Genomic DNA, 17,833 nt, shown 5'->3' with positions numbered 1-17,833 from the left:
TCAGTGGGTGACGCCGGCGACGCGTAGCGCAATCATATTTGACTCCCAAGCCTCAGGTTGCTCCCAAGCCACGGATATGGTGGCTACCACGGCCTGACTCAAGTACGTGAGTGCCCGCAATCGTCCTTTTTTTTTTTTTTTCGTACTGCCTCTTTTCTGGCCTTCCCCCGTGAAGTCACGATTTAAAGTGGGGAGCCCTGCTACTAAGAGACGTCGCCGTACTCCTGCAGACATCTGCGCACCGAGGACGGTAAAGGCAAGAGCGCAGTGTGGCGACGACAAAGATGAAATACGCGTGTATTGTCGTGCGAATTGTGTCTGTGGAGAGAACACATCGCAAGTGCGTATTAGTCTTGAGATACGCATACTGCTGGAACGTATTTAGCGCAGCGCGCTGCTTCGAATGTGCGGACCGTAACGGAAACGTACCTCTTAATTATAGCCGAAGAAGGCTGTGTTGCACTGCAGGGTTGTCGCTAAGTAATGGTTGTAGCGGCAGCAATTCCAGTCGCGTGGCCTCTTGGCTCGCTCGCAGGGGTGGTCATATTGTAATTTCAGCAGCCGGGAAATTGCTTAGCATGAAGGAACCTTGCTCTCGGGTGGCTGCGGCGCGCACGACTTCAGTAGGTGATTGCGAAAAGTTCAGCACGCATTTCCTGCAGGCACACGTTTTATACTCTTGTGTACTACGGTGCAACTAGTAGTCATTGCTGAAGCCGTGGATGGGTGTGCAATGCATGTGACATTTCCGCTTGCGGTGGCGAACATTGACTACGGGCCTGCAGGCGTAATTTTGAGTTCTGTGGAAAGTTATGCGCTCATGTATAAACACACACATACAATATCACGAACTACTTATGGCCATCGAATAAACGACCGATGCGATTTTACGTGAAAAGCGCTCGCACCTTTTTATATTGACACCTTGGTGTGCCTCATGACAACCAGGGGTGCTATAACGTAAAACTATTCCAAACTTTTCTATTCCAATTTTGCAATCAAGCCTTCCGCGATTGGTCAAAAACTTTTTGGACCACCCCCCTTTCATCTGTCTGTCACGCGACGTCACGAAAACCGCGATAGCTCCCCATCTGATATAACGTGTACACACGGATTATGCATGATTTGACCGAACAAAAGAAAAATAGTTATTTCTGATTCGACGCCTCTTGGCCATTAGCCCTCGGCCATTGGTCAAAAGTTTTCGGCCTGCGCCCACTTCACCTGCCTCTCACGCGACGTCACAAAACCGCGAAAACTCACCGCGTCAAAGTGACATGTACGCGATAAAGGTGCATTAATATGCCGAAGAAAACTGAATTTTCTTCTGAATAGCCGCAGGCTGCGCCGTTCCGAAAGGAATAAAAGATGGCTGCCGCCGATCGCTCAGGCACTGGCTACTCGCACCTGTCGAAGAGCATGGGTTTATTTGCGTGTAATAAAACTTTCTACGTGGCCGCGTAACATTTTCGAGCACTTTCGGCCCGTTTGCGACCTCGTTCGGCCAACTCTCCTTTGCTGAGGATCCGTTTTGGCGTCATTCTTATGCTTCCATTGCATGCCACCGCGATTGTCGACGAGCCACCGCAAGCTAAGTAAGGGAAAGCGCACCAATCGCAGACGCCGTCACCACCCTCTTCATACGGTTATCGATTTTCAGTGCAGTGGCTCGGCCCCATCGAATCCCTCTCCACTTGAGCGTGCTCCTCGCCTCTTGTGAGCCAATTAGATAAGGCAAGCCGCTCAGTGTAGGCAATGTTATTCGATTTTCAAGCAAACAAAAGTGACCTCCTATGAACGAGGAGAGCGTTTGATTGGTCTGTTCAGAGAACCCGGCGGGTGACCGCCCGATGCTTGCGTCGGCGGTAACGCAAATTTGACGTCAGGAGATTGGAATAAAAACACATTGGAATAGTTTTACGTTATAGGGCCCCAGTTTGAATAAGAAAATAAAAAGAGACATGACCGTTATTCGATGGTTAGAATTGGCAAAGTTTATAAGTTGAACTGCTCGCTATGTTTCAGTGAGAAATTACTTAAAAACTGGGTCGATATGAGGAAGTTACTGCTCGGGCGCGTATTAGGGCAGCGGACGCGGAGAATTTGCGACCACACATTAGAATCGTTTAATAATATTGCTACTAAAACAGCAAAGATACCTTTTTTGCCTGTGATTAGTGATCGAGAAAAAGTGGTGCGATTGCGGAGTTGTACTCCGAAATTAATCCGAAGTCCTCCACTGTGTCTTCCGTCATAACCTCAGATTTGGTTTGGCACGTTAAAACGCAAGAACGCATCATTCAGTCAATCACCAGTAGGAGAAAGAAAGAAAAAAAAAAGATTGAGCTCTACAGCTCAAGGCGTAGTTGTACTGCTTGTACGAAGTGCTTGTGGCGCTTTTGTAAGGATTAATTATTCCTCAATCATTTCTATACGTTTGAAAATGCCTCCCGAGCCATGACCACCATTAGGGTTTGTGTATTGCGTAAAGCATTGCGTACACGCCAGTACGTCAGCGACGCTGGGGCTCTTGCGAGCGTGCGGTATACCTGTGTGTGTCGTAAGTATTCTTTGCCTCATGAAGAATGATAGTTTCGAATACATAATTGTTTTGCGTAGTTTTTCTGTGATAAGTGTATCGAAATGTGCACTAGATACGACTAACGCAGCAAAAGAAAAGGTGTAATGAAGGATGCACTTGGCTTCAGGCTTTTCCAGAGGCATCAGAAAATAATGATTTTCATAAGGTGCGCAAACAGATCACTTTTCAAAGTAACCTCCTCGTATAGGTGACATCTTCGCCATTTGATGTACGTAAATTGTTCGCGTAGGCCGGTCTACACGTCCGCACCTACTTCTGCGTTTGTGACTCGCATACTATATATTATTCTCCGCTGCTTCGACACGTTTGGATGCCAGTGTTTGTGGCGCGCCTTTCTGTCTTATGTGACGCCCTTTGCCTCTAGCTGCTGTCTTCCAGAACTGCCCTTCTGCGGGTAGATAGAATCGTTTTCTTTCGCGTTAGGATAATGAGCCAAGAACTTGAGTCTCCATTTTGCACGGTGACCATTTCGCAACCGCGAAACAAGCGAGGCGCTTGGAGCGCCTTCGAAATAGATTCGAGCGCAACGCCAATATGTGCTTGGAAAGTGGGCAGACGCTGGCCGGATTAGCCACGTACACGCGATTTTTCCTTGGCTTCTTTTGTTGTGCGGTCTGTCAGAGACGCTGACCTTGAGAGCACGTGCGGAGGCAGTCATTCAGAAAAAAGGCGTCACGCCAGCATAATACTTTTTAGTCCGTACGGAAACGCAGACCTTGCAGCCAGCTGCCTGGCGTTTTTAGTGAGAGAGCAAGGTTGCTGCATAGGATTGTTTTTGTTACCGATCATTAGCTTAACATAAAAAAAGTATTCCGTGACGCTGCAGCCCCTCATGACAATAAGGGGATGTCGATGGGCATATTTTACTTTTTTGTCGCTGTTTCAATGGCTACTCGTAACCAAGTAGTCACAGCAATGGAGGTCACAGCGCTGGAAGACACGGACAAGAGCCAGACAACAGGACGAGCGCTCGTCGTGTTGTCTCGCTCTTGTCCGTGTCTTCCAGCATTGTGACCTCCATTGCTGTGTGTAACCAACTAGACCAAACAACCATACTTCCAAGTAGTCACGCCTCTGAAATTGTTCGGCGAAAGGATCCAGCGAAGGCCTAAGATTACAAAGGACTATTGAGTGCCACGCAGAAGCACGTTAGCCGAGTTGAACCGTGTGTGTTTTCGCACTTATTCCTTGTACTTCGTCGGACGAGACACCAAAAAGGGCAAAAGGAAATTTTTTCAAGCCAGTGCTGCAGCATTCTCCACAGGAAAGTAGGGATCGCCGAGCTCTCAAGAGAGGGAACGCAAACAAGGCAGATGACGATTATTGTTTGGGGACAAGAGAAGACCCAAAGGGTGTAAACTTTTTTTTATAGTGTGTCAAGCTGATAACGCGCAAGCCGCTCGTGACTAGGAAGTACCGGGCTCGCAGCATTAAAGAAAGGCAATGCGGGCAAGACAGATGACGATTATTGTTTGGGGACAAAATACAACCCAAAGGGTGCAAATTTTTTTTTTTTTGGAGTGTAGTATTCTTTGAAAACTTGGTTTTCACTCATTTGGCGCTAAGAAAATGCGTTTACTAATGAAGACAAACAAAGCCGAACCTGACTTTAGTTCTTTTTTTTTTTGCTGTAACCACTGTGTCGGTGCGTTATTTTTGCGCCATGGATGTTGAAGTACGTTTTGGTATTTCCAGCCGTTAAGGTGCAGGAAAACGTTTGCGTCCTTTCTAGGTTGACTCGTTTTGTTCTTTGGAATGCACTTTAATTTTTTTTACCAATAAACATTTCGCCATACCCGAGTGGATGCTGGGAGAATATGAGGTCGCCAATTTCTACGAAAACTTGAACACGGCGTTATCGCACACTCTAAGAAAAGTTTACACCCTCTGAGTCGTATCTTGCCACACAACAATAAATGCCATCTGTCTTGTCCGCATTTCCTTTCTTTAACGCTGCGAGCCCGGTACTTCCCAGTAACGAACGGCATGCGCGTTATCAGCGTGACGTAGCATTGCCGACAGGAATGTAGTGGGCGCAGTGTTTTCAAGAAAGGAAACACAAGCAAAGGAGATGACGATTATCGTTGTGTGGCAGATAAACACCTTAAAGGGTGTAAACTTTTTTTTTTTAAAGTGCACGCCTTTCTCGTATTTTCTGGCTTCAAGCTAAGTCTCACTACACCAGTGGCCTCGCCTGCTGAAGCGTAAATCACTAACATAGCCTAAAGAAACAGTCCTTTACAGTGCTCCTTTAAGTTACACGTACTTGAGTGAACGTCTTAGATTCTTGAAGCTAAAATTGAAGCTTCAGACGCTGTAGCTGCGGGATACCAATTGTAACAGGCTTGTGATCATCCTGTTTCCAAGAAAGGGTTCTTGACTGATGAAATGTCTCGATGCAACACTGGAGTTAGGAGGGACCAGTTAGCGTTTTTTAACATGCGCGCAGTACTCGCCGCACCAGCATTTCCGTGTTCGACCTCGAACTGTAATACGGTTGTCAGTGTCGGTATTCGAACCCTCGGCCACATGTTAAGCGAATTAACGTGTGACTGGTTTCAATTGAATGCAGCATTATTTACCTGTTGCTCAGCAAGCAAATGATTTGACGGAACGGGCAGCCGCAGCTTGATATACCTACGAATAAGCTGATTGTAACACTGCAAAATATATTTACTTGAGCGCACATTCAAGTTGAAGTTGAAGTTTATTGTAGTCTTTCTGGGAAGCATGGAATTTTTATACTTTACGGGGCCCAACAAAATTGTTAAAGGGTCTGAACGATATTAATACATGAAGAAATACTTTACACGGCAACAGCATCCTTGTTGATTACAGATAGCCTGATGTCATAGATGACATTAGGATTTACTGCTGTGTGCCGTAGTCAAAGGCAGATGATCTGGTAAAAGAATTCACGGGTAAGTCCTCCACCCGATATGTGCAATAGGTTGATCGATTCTGTTTCAAGGAATCTCGTTTTTAATGTTGTTGGATGTCTAGCTCAGTAGAAAGCTTGCAAAAGCGATCCCAGTGCTTTAAAGCGTTCTGCACTGCAGGCCTTAAATCGTGTCACGAAACTCTTTTCAAACTGGAAAGCTAGCTTTTCTGCGTGGTACGGCGGCAGCATAACCGTGGTGCTTAAGATACGTACGTAGTGAAGCTGTGTGCGTAATTCACTTTTTGAACTCATGACGCATTCACGGACAGCTTTGAAGAGTTAAAATGAGTGGTAATTGTTCTGTCGTCAAACATTACGGCGGTTTCAAGTTTCTAAAGAGCGCAGAAGCGAATTTTACAACGTATGCAATGAAACTGTTGTGTACGTTGCGAACTCTATACACAATGCGATTTATAATAATCTGCTTCAAACAGGCAATAGGAGCGGCTGTTTAACGCTATTTTAGAGAGCAGCGGTTATCAAAGGATATCTGTAAACAAGGATATTTCAATATTATTAATAAGTACGGACGGACAGGAACATGTAATATGGCATAATATCAACTAGTCATTGTTATCTAACAATATAAGCATAAGCGATGGCACAAGTTGGTGAAATTAATACAGAAGGAGTTCATTATATATGTATAGGTTGGGAATCAGTGAAGCGTTGTTTAAAAATTAGCAATCAATTATTATGGAGTGAATTTAAATGGAGTGAATTTTTATATTCGCCAGGAAAGAGTGCCATATATGCGCTAGGAAAGAAGAGTGACCTTTGCACTAGTATTAAGGCTATTCCAAATTACATTTCCTCTGAATTCCAAAGTTTGACGACCGTAATTAGTATTAATTTTAGGTAGCAAAAGTCGATGGTATGAAATACAATCGTCAGCTCGGAGTAACTGACAATAAGTTTAGAATACAATCAAATATTCTGTATATTATAGAAGCAATATTGTAAGTAACTAAATTGTGTACACTTAATGCATTAAAGTATGTAAAGAAATCGTCGCCTCTGATATTGATATTAGGCGCTCTTACGCGAAGAGCTCTGTTCTGGAGAGTTCGAACGGATTTAAGTGGAGGTTTGTACGTCCAACCCCATATGGCAATGCAGTAGTTAATGTGTGAATGAATAAACGAGCAATAAAGGTTAACTAGTATTTCTGTTGCAAAAGGGCGTCGATATTTGCAGAGAACATACAATTCGTAAGAGGCTTTCTGAACAACGTTGCGTACATGTAAATTAAATTTTAGGCGAGATTCGACAACTGCTCCAAGAAATTTGGTGTGATTGGCCTGCTTGATTAAACGGTTGTCGCACATGACATCAATGTGCGCTATCATTTGCCGTCTGTCGGAGTGAAAAAGAATGAAGGCGGCCTTCGTAGGATTAAGTTTGACGGCGTTAGTTGCGCACCAACGATGAAGATTGTGGAGTTCATTATTACCTTTGCTGATTAAGGAGGCTTCGTTACGTTCTGATAGTAGTAGATTAGTGTCATCCGCGTAAAGTGGCGCAGTGGCATTAACTAGTTGCGAAGGCAAATCATTAACAAACAAAAGAAAACGTAATGGTCCAGGAATTGAACCTTGTGGCACCCCGATATTAATTGATGTAGCATATGAGTGTGACTTACCGACACGAAGGATTTGTGTTTTATATTTTAAATAACTACTAATAAGTACTAGAGGTTTTGCAGTAATTAGATATCGATCATGTTTGCGTTTAGGGATATCAAAATTCAGAGGGGCAAACGCCTTTGCGAAGTCAATAAAGACTCCTGCTACTATTAAATCGGAATCGATCGAGTTCCTAATGGTATCAACGAACGTTGAAGTTGCTGTTGCTGTGAAGCAATTTTTTTCTGAAGCGAAACTAATGAGGGGAAAGAATGTTGTATTTCGCTGAGTAACTTGTTAGGCGAGTGCAGATTATCTTTTCGAGTATTTTACTGAAAAATAGAAGCACCGAGATAGGTCTATAATTTCATATCTTCTCTTTTCCTTTGATTTCTATAATGGTGATACTCTAGCAATTTTCATCTTAGAGAGGGAATACGCCTGTTGTAAATATGGCGTTTACGATATGAGTTAGCACTGGTGAAATAATATCGTTAACAAGTTTGGCAGCGCAAGCTCATATATTATCGATGCCACAAGTGGTGTTGAGTAATCCAGAAATAAAAGCTACCTCAATTTCATTGGTGGGATAGAGAAAAAATGAGGATTCATAACGTGGTATGTACGACGCATCGTACTCTGTTTTCGTTGGTTTCAAGTGTGAAGAAAAATAATTTCCAAAGGCTTCCCTGATATCATCTAGTGAATTGTATGAAACGTTATTATAAATAATATTTTCGGGTAACACTGCCTTGCTTTCCCTGCCGATGTTTTTATTCAGTACACACCAGTTCTTCCTGGGATCGTTTCCGTTGCGAGGAGATTGGTTACTAAAGTAAGCTTTCTTTGCAGCATAGAGAGTTCCATTCAATGTGTACGAGTGCGTAGTGTACCGATTTCTTGGTGAAGCGTTAAATGGCTGTTTCTTTGGTTTTCTATGCGTATTATACTTTTTCTGATAGAGCGTATGAATGAGTATGTTATCAGAGGATCTCTAGGAACTTTATGCTTAAAAGTCACACAAAAAGATGTGGAAGCGGTATCTACTACCTGGGAGTACAATTCAACAAAACTGTCGTAAGCCTCATTTGGGCATCGCAACCCTAGCAAAGGCGTCCTAACTATAGCACGCATATTATTAACAAATAGATCTGAGCTAAATGAAGTCCGAGTATGGTAAAATAACTCGCACCATTCTGAGCGATGCTACTTTGTTCAAGACACCAGGCATGTGAGCTTTGTTGATGGCTCAAAACGTCGTCCTGACACGGTGGGATGAGAACATTTAAAGGGCCCTACCACGCAGCCAACATTTTACAAGCTTAGGGGATGTATTTTTTAATGGTGAGAAGTTGTGAAGCCCGGGATTCACCGTCTTCAGCAGAGGTTCCTCAATATCCTGAAAACAGGTCAACAGGCCTGCGAGCACGCCATTCGGAACAACTGAGATGCTCCTCAGCGCAAAAGTCGCTGCCTTCAATGCGTGTCGCAATGTGAATGCCAAAATAGTTTTTTTTTTTCTTTTCTCGTCTGTGTGAGCTCCTCTGCTCGTCGTTTCCATTGTGCGTGTGTTAACGATGCTTGAACTCTCCGGGCTGCAGGTACTCTTAAAGCTGAGTAATTCGCTGGCTTCATGTTCAGCAAACCTTATAATACCTAGAAGAATGTACTCTGGACAAGTGGGAGATTGACCCTGCAATATTTTTCATGTCGCTGCATTTATCGATAACACACTTACCCTCCCTACCCATCTTTCTTGATCGACTCGGCAACGCATCGACAAACGATGATTGAATTCTAACGACTGATGGCGACACTGATGTTTATGAGAGACGCCGTAATGTTGGACTCCGGATCAATTGGACCGCCAGGAGTTCCTAGATCGAGCGCATAGATCTAACCGCATGGGTGTTTAGGCATTCCGCGTTCATGAAAAAGCGGCAACCACGACAGGGTATTGACACGTGTACTTATCTTTATCGGGCGACCACGTTTCGCCACCTAAGAAATGTAATCGCACAGCGCGGGACGCGCCTGCATGTATCCGAAGTTTCTGGAAAGTTATCGATACTTCTACCCGGCTATCTGTTGTCGCCGAACGTTGCGTTATCTGATTTCATCGTGTAACGCGAATGGTGTAGAACTTTGTGGAAGGCACGCGGGCCCGAACGATTAGTCTGGAACATTCGATGACTGCTGTATAAAAGCCGACACGCTTGACCCGCTGATCAGATTTCCGACGATCGCCGACTGTGTTCGCCGCTTTCGTTGTGCTATAAGTGTAGCCTGTTTTGTGGGCACAGGTTCGCCCAATAAAATCTAGTTTTGCCTTTCACAGTATTGCTACTGTGTTCTTAACGTCACCACCACGTGACATCTGGTGGAGGTGCTTTTCTTTCATGTACCGGACGCCCCCGACAAGCCGTGATCCAAGCCCGGACCGCAAAGAGAACACCAACGTAGTCCCGGAGCATCGAGCAAGCCGCCGTCTTCAACAGCTGCCCCCGGAGCACGGACTTCTACCTGAGAAGACCAAGAAGATCGTGGACAAGGCAACCCCAATGGCAGCCCCAGCGTCCCCCATCGTGCTGCAGCAGCCCAGAGAACCTCCGACGTTCCGCGGATCAACATTCGGGGACCCGGAAACCTGGCTCGAGACGTATGAGAGGGTCGCTACGTTTAACGGTTGGGACAGCGACAACAAGCTGCGGCATGTCTATTTCGCACTGGAAGACGCCGCCAGGACCTGGTTCGAGAATCGAGAAGCCACCTTAACAACGTGGGACCTGTTCCGAAGCGGCTTCTTGCAAACGTTTACAAGCGTCGTGCGAAAAGAGCGAGCCCAAGCACTACTAGAAACCAGAGTGCAGCTGCCAAACGAGACGATCGCGATCTTCACGGAGGAGATGGCCCGCCTTTTCCGGCACGCCGACCCGGAAATGTCAGAGGAGAAAAAAGTCCGCTTCCTGATGCGGGGCGTCAAACAAGAACTTTTCGCAGGACTTATTCGTAACCCACCGAAGACCGTAGCTGAGTTTTCTGCAGAAGCATCGACGATCGAGAAAACTTTGGAGATGCGCACCCGGCAATATAACCGCCAGGGGCTCACGCCGCAGTACGCCATCCAAGGACTGGATTCCGGCGACCTTCAGGAGACAATCAGGGCCATTGTGCGTGAAGAACTGCGCAAGGTCCTGCCTTCGTCGCAGCCCCAAGTGGCTTCTATCGCCGACATCGTGAAAGAAGAGGTGCACCGATCGCTTGGAGTTCCCGAGCTGCAACCACAATTACCGCAGCCCCAGCCAGAAGCGATGACATACGCCGCCGTCGCACGCCGTCAAGGTCCCCCTCCGCGACCACGCCAGGGCCCTGCAACGACGCAATTCCGTCGTCCGCCGCCGCCGCCGCCAGCACGTCCACCTGTCGCCCAGCGCACCTACGCGAGGAAGACGGACATTTGGCGAGCCCCCGACCACCGCCCGCTCTGCTATCACTGCGGAGAAGCCGGCCATATTTATCGCCGATGCCCATATCGGGAGATGGGACTGCGAGGTTTCGCCGTCAACGCTCCGCGCCCGCAGCAAGGTGAACGCCCTCGCGATATCGCCGACTACCTCGCCGCTACTCAGTGGAGCTCTAGACGACCGTCGCGTTCGCCATCACCAGGCCGCTACCTCTCGCCGCAGCGCCGACCATACACTGGCCCAGCCCGGGGCCGGTCAGCGAGCCCATATCCGGAAAACTAAAAGCAGCAACCGATGGAGGTGCGGTTGCTGTTCGTCGAACTGACGAAGATCCTCCGCCGCCGACGAAGACGCCGAAGAAACCATCTCGACGACATAATAACGACACGCCGCCGTCCCGAGGAAGTCAGGAAGCCAAGACTACACCGACGAAAGACGACTTCACGACGCGACGTACCAGCTTCCGTTCAACACGACGCAGCCGTGATCCGACGCCAAGACCCAACTGCAACGCAAGACAAAGAACCACTGACCTCGACGTGCTTCTAGATGGCCACGCAGTCACCGCCTTAGTCGACACAGGCGCCGATTACTCAGTCATGAGTGGACACATCGCCATCCAGTTGAAGAAGGTTAAGACTGCATGGGAAGGCCCTCAAATTCGGACCGCTGGAGGACACCTGATTACGCCGACAGGAATGTGCACGGCAAGAATTACCATCCACGACCGGACTTACCCTGTCACCTTCGTTATCCTCCAACAGTGTTCACGAGACGTCATTCTCGGCATGGACTTCCTCAACCAACACGGCGCAGTCATCGACCTGAAGTCGAAGTCAATAACGCTGTCGGAAGATAATGCGATACCGCCGGAGAGCCCTCGTAGTCACCACGCCTTGAGTGTGCTCGAACATCAAGTGAGCATCCCGCCTCGCTCCAGCATTTTTATTTCGGTCGGCACCGAAACACCCGCTGACGTAGAAGGCGTCATCGAAGGCGACCAACGTCTACTGCTAGACCGTGAAATTTGCGTCGCAAGAGGGATCGCTCGACTGCACGGAGGACACACGAAAGTGTTGCTGACAAACTTCAGCCAGGAGTTCAAGCACATCAACAAGGGCACGACGATCGCATACATCGAGGAAATTCTGGAAAACAGCAATGCGTTTGTCCTCTCGGATTCTGCCGCATCTACCCCGACGACCGTAGTTCCCGAGCCAGACTTCGACATAAATCCAAGTCTCCCCACGATTAAGCAACAACAGCTCAGAAGTCTACTTCGACGATACAAAGAGTGCTTTTCGACGTCATCGAGGATTCGACAAACCCCAGTCGCAAAGCATCGCATAATAACCGAAGAGGGCGCTCGACCTCTCCGCCAGAGCCCATACCGAGTTTCGACGCGAGAACGTGAAGCTATAAGGCACCAAGTCGACGAAATGCTGCGCGACGACATCATCCAGCCGTCCAAAAGCCCGTGGGCATCTCCTGTAGTCTTGGTGAAAAAAAAGGACGGAACCCTGCGTTTCTGCGTCGATTATCGTCGTCTGAACAAGATCACGAAGAAGGACGTATACCCCCTCCCACGAATAGACGACGCACTGGATCGGCTCTGCAACGCTAAATACTTCTCGTCAATGGACCTCAAGTCTGGCTATTGGCAAATAGAAGTCGACGAAAGAGATCGCGAAAAGACGGCCTTCGTCACCCCAGACGGCCTCTACGAGTTCAAGGTTATGCCATTCGGACTGTGCTCGGCTCCTGCAACGTTCCAGCGCGTGATGGACACAGTTTTAGCAGGATTGAAGTGGCAGTCCTGTCTCGTTTACTTGGATGACGTCGTCGTCTTCGCCGGAAATTTCGACGATCACCTGAGGCGGCTTGCGACAGTACTAGAGGCCATCAAGTCATCAGGGCTCACTCTGAAGCCGGAAAAGTGTCGATTCGCTTACGATGAGCTTTTGTTCCTAGGCCACGTCATCAGCAAATCAGGAGTACGCCCCGACCCACAGAAGACAGCTGCCATCGCAAAGTTCCCGCAGCCAACCGACAAGAAGGCAGTGCGCAGATTCCTTGGCATGTGTGCGTACTATAGGCGCTTTGTCAAGGACTTTTCACGCCTCGCGGAGCCGCTAACACATCTAACCAAATGTGATGTCGAGTTCAAGTGGGAAACGCCGCAGGCCAAGGCATTTCAAGAACTCAAACGACGCATGCAGTCGCCGCCGGTACTTGCACACTTCGACGAGGACGCCGGTACCGAAATCCACGCTGACGCCAGTAGCCTAGGCCTCGGTGCCGTCCTAGTCCAGAGGAAAGAAGGACTTGAACGGGTGATATCGTATGCTAGCCGGTCGCTGTCAAAAGCGGAAAGCAATTATTCTACGACTGAAAAGGAATGCCTCGCCATCATTTGGGCTACAGCTAAATTCCGCCCTTACCTCTATGGCAGGCCATTCAAAGTCGTCAGCGACCACCACGCGTTGTGTTGGCTAGCTAACTTAAAGGACCCTTCAGGACGGCTGGCGCGGTGGAGCCTCAGACTACAAGAATACGACATCACTGTAACATACAAGTCCGGAAGAAAACACTCGGATGCCGATTGCCTATCACGCGCCCCCATTGACCCACCGCCGCAAGATGACGAGGATGACGACGCCTTCCTTGGCATAATAAGCGCGGAAGACTTCGCCGAACAACAACGAGGGGACCCGGAGCTAAAAGGCCTAGTCGAGTATTTGGAAGGGCACACCGATGTTGTCCCTAGGGCATTTAAGCGTGGATTATCTTCGTTCACGCTTCAAAACAACCTACTCGTGAAGAAGAACTTCTCACCAGTCCGCGCCAGCTACCTTCTTGTTGTACCGTCAGCGCTGCGTCCAGAGATACTGCACGCCCTACACGACGATCCAACCGCTGGGCACCTCGGATTCTCCCGGACGCTGTCGAGAATACAGGAAAGGTATTACTGGCCGCGTCTGACCACCGACGTCGCCCGTTACGTCAAGACATGCCGAGACTGTCAACGACGCAAGACACCACCGACAAGGCCAGCAGGATTACTACAGCCGATCGAACCTCCTCGCCGACCATTCCAGCAGATTGGGATGGATTTGTTGGGGCCGTTTCCGATGTCAACATCCGGGAATAAGTGGATCGTCGTGGCGACGGACTATCTCACCCGCTTTGCTGAAACTAAAGCTCTACCAAAAGGCAGCGCAGCCGAAGTGGCGAAATTTTTCGTCGAGAACATCCTGCTGCGACATGGTGCTCCAGAAGTCCTCATCACCGACAGGGGAACGGCTTTTACAGCAGAGCTCACCCAGGCCATTCTGCAGTACAGCCAGACAAGCCACAGGAGGACAACTGCCTACCATCCGCAGACGAATGGTCTCACGGAGCGCCTCAACAAGACCCTCGCCGACATGCTAGCAATGTACGTCGACGTCGAGCACAAGACGTGGGACGTGGTCCTGCCGTATGTAACCTTCGCTTACAACACGGCGGTGCAAGAAACAACACAGATCACGCCGTTTAAGCTGGTTTACGGCAGGAACCCGACGACGACGCTCGACGCCATGCTGCCCCACGTCACTGACGAAGAGAATGTTGACGTCGCTAGCTATCTCCAGCGCGCCGAAGAAGCCCGACAGCTCGCCCGCCTGCGGATCAAGAACCAACAGAGGACCGACAGCCGACACTACAACCTCCGACGACGCTTTGTCGAGTACCAGCCCGGTGACCGTGTTTGGGTTTGGACCCCTATACGCCGACGAGGACTGAGCGAGAAGCTCTTGCGTCGCTATTTCGGACCGTACAAAATCATCCGACGTATTGGCGCACTGGACTATGAGGTCGTGCCAGACGGCATTTCGCTGTCACAGCGGCGCCGCTCACGACCTGAAATTGTCCACGTTGTGCGACTCAAGCCGTACCACCAGCGTTGACGAACTTTCGGACTTCGCGTAACTGACCTTTGGACTTGATTTCTTTTCGTTGTTTTGTTACTTATGTTTAATAAGGGTCCTTTTGTGTTTCGCTCTCTTATATTTGTAGCATCGGGTCGATGCTTTTTAAGAGGGGGGTATTGACACGTGTACTTATCTTTATCGGGCGACCACGTTTCGCCACCTAAGAAATGTAATCGCACAGCGCGGGACGCGCCTGCATGTATCCGAAGTTTCTGGAAAGTTATCGATACTTCTACCCGGCTATCTGTTGTCGCCGAACGTTGCGTTATCTGATTTCATCGTGTAACGCGAATGGTGTAGAACTTTGTGGAAGGCACGCGGGCCCGAACGATTAGTCTGGAACATTCGATGACTGCTGTATAAAAGCCGACACGCTTGACCCGCTGATCAGATTTCCGACGATCGCCGACTGTGTTCGCCGCTTTCGTTGTGCTATAAGTGTAGCCTGTTTTGTGGGCACAGGTTCGCCCAATAAAATCTAGTTTTGCCTTTCACAGTATTGCTACTGTGTTCTTAACGTCACCACCACGTGACAGTATCGAACCCGCAACTACGTGCTCGAGAAGTGTATAAAACCATAGCCCTTCTGTCACCGCGGTGGCTGACTAAGCAGATTGTCTGCTTATGACGCAGCGCGCAGTGTCTTCAGCAACACGAGGCTTGCCCGTTGTTATCCAATAATCTCGGGACCCTCCCACTCATAAACAGCGTCACGCACTGAATGTTTATTAGCAGTGAACATTGGAGGAGCACTTTTGCGGTTATGGACCGTTCCACCGCGAAGGCTGCCCCATTACATGCTGTATTACATGCTGTATTTGCCATGGTATTACTATTACTATCAGTGCATTCGCCAAAATGTACTTTTATTTTCTTTATCCTGTAAATATATTGTTGCTTGTGTTGGCACCTACCACTCCTGTAATAACCCAATGTTGGGCTGACAGTATCGATAAATAAATAATAAATAAAAAATACTCTTTGGCCACTGCTGGCGGCCCGCGTCAAACGCATCAGTAAGTCAAGACAAGTACACTCACCACCAAGACCTGGGACTCAGCTGAATAGGCTAGACTGCGCCAGCGATGACTTGGACTAAGAGTCGTCAAGAAATAAAGTTTCTCTCTCTCTCTCTCTCTTGGTCATGTCTTTTCTTTTTGACTGACACGAAGCATAACTTTTGTACCGCTGTGAGTATGTGATGGGATGGCGTGTAGCTCTTGCATCCTGCTTCACCCGATTATAGCAAAAAAGCGCTCGCCTCACTGCAGCACCTAGGCGGTCTGTTCGCATCTCCGTGTATAGTGCCCAACACGCAACCGGCTTCAGATCGTTTTCGTTTCTGTTCTCAGATCCAGCGCCAAGACTCGTCAACATCGTAACACATTGTTCTTTTTAGAATCAAACCAGAAATGACGCGCTAAAACGTTGTGACGCAACATTAACCTAGATTCGAGCAACACTGTATTTCAAGGTTTCATTCTTTGTCACTGTTTTTCTTTAGAAAATTAGTATTTTGTAGAAAGCGTACTGCCGTGTCATCACCCTTGGTGGAACATGAATGCGTAGTACATTTCCATTGCCACCAAACGACTTGGCAATACTGAATAAAAAGTCAAGTTGACGAAATGCCAGGCGATGTTAAACTCATCTTTTTATGTTCAAGCAAACGAAAGATGTTATATCGAAAAAAAAAAAAACCGGCATGAGTAGCCTTTTCTCACATACACAGAGGTGGTGTGTTTATCATTTTTCCGCGCCATCTCGAGAAGCTATAGATGTTTGAAGTTCGCAAGAGGCCGCATCACAATGAAAACTGACTGCAAAAGATATTTTGTCTCTAGGAATGTGCTGGGTCTGCGGAGGCTATGCTGTAGTAAGAGTTAACTGTTTCCAACAGAATAGTCATTTGTCTAGATAGACACGTCCTGGTTTTAATTCCCCAGGATTGCAAAACGCCGCAATAAAAATAACAAGCACATATAATCGGGTTGCCTCGTTCCGGCGCTTGTCTGTGCGGCTGTCTTCAATGCTTGTTTGTTTAGGATTATGATCGTTGTTGTGATCCTTGCGGTGCAAGTTTGCTGCGTGCTGAATTACCTGTTTTCCTGACTGTATGCTGGTAAATATGAATTCAAATGAAACAATACTACTGATAATAAGTGAGAAAGAACACTAGTTTTGTGCTCTGAACCACAAAGCGCCTTGTGACTGTTTCGATAAACTTTGTTGGCGCGACCGACTCGGAGACCAACGGATCGCCGGCTGGCGATTCCGCGTTCGTTTTCTTGCGGTAAGCGGGGTCACTCACCTGTCCTCAGAAAGGAGCACGCGCAGAGCGCTGTCCAAATTAGGAACCGGGTCCACGTCGTGGGCTTCATGTCAGCAGTTGTGTGCAGTGGCTCGGCTGCTTCGGAAGGATTGCACAGGGGCCTCGGGGAACGAGGAAGGACAGTCGTAGCGCTCTTCCTCGAGAGCTCGGGTGGCACGGCGTCTCTGTTAGCACGCGCACAATACGCGGAACGGTCTCCGGAGAGTCTTTGTAGCCGCGACGGTGTTGGCTCGTGTTTAAAGCGCGTCGCCGATGCGTCAAAGTAAACGGGCGTTCGGTCTCGGACACGCACAACTCTTTGGTGCGGCGTCGTTGTCGTCGCCTATATGGGCGTGAAAAGTGAAAAAAAGGGGAGAAGAGGCCGCTGATGACGCCCTTTTCGCTGTGGTGGTGGTGCGTGTCCTATTACCGCTGTGGCCTTCGACCAGACGCGGGTGGCTCTGCCTGGTGACCCTGGCCGCTCGCCACAGGTGGGGGAAGGAAGAAGGGGGGGGGGTGCAAGGATTGGAAACGGCTCTCTCGCCAACTAAGGGGCGCAGCGGCCAGCGCATGGCAACCACACACGGAACATAGTTCCCACGGATTTCCGGCGACCTTACATCACGTGGTGTGACGGCGATGCTTTCGTGATCATGATCGGCTATGATTAGTTTCTGCTATGATTATTTATTTCCGCCTTTTTTGCCGATATTATTTTTGTGCTTGACAACTTTCCAGCACGTGCTCTTATACGTAAGCGGTAAGTAAGAAACATACATTTTATTTTTGTTCAACTTTTTAACCCAAAGTATTCATCGACACATCCGGTGCAGATGAAACAAACAGCTTCTGCGCTATTCTGTAAAGAAGTCCCCACCAAATAGAACATGCAGATAACCGAAATTAAGAGGTATGCGAA

General features: G+C 48.2%; 1 protein-coding gene across 1 annotated transcript in view; it reads right to left on the bottom strand.

Annotated features, from left to right (window-relative positions):
• Positions 1 to 17,260, bottom strand: part of LOC126526160 (uncharacterized) — a 66,138-nt gene extending 48,878 nt beyond the window's left edge. The window contains exon 1 of the mRNA XM_050174108.3: positions 16,915 to 17,260. Coding sequence (XP_050030065.1) covers positions 16,915 to 16,984 — 70 coding nt within the window. The 5' untranslated portion in view covers positions 16,985 to 17,260. The remainder of the gene's footprint in view (positions 1 to 16,914) is intronic.
• Between the last annotated feature and the right edge of the window lie 573 nt (positions 17,261 to 17,833).

This window comes from Dermacentor andersoni, chromosome 8 (assembly GCF_023375885.2).
Source record: "Dermacentor andersoni chromosome 8, qqDerAnde1_hic_scaffold, whole genome shotgun sequence".
In the NCBI taxonomy this organism is placed as follows: Eukaryota; Metazoa; Arthropoda; class Arachnida; order Ixodida; family Ixodidae; genus Dermacentor; species Dermacentor andersoni.
The sequence above is the reverse complement of the archived record's forward strand: the minus strand, read 5'-3'. Positions and strand labels throughout refer to the sequence as shown.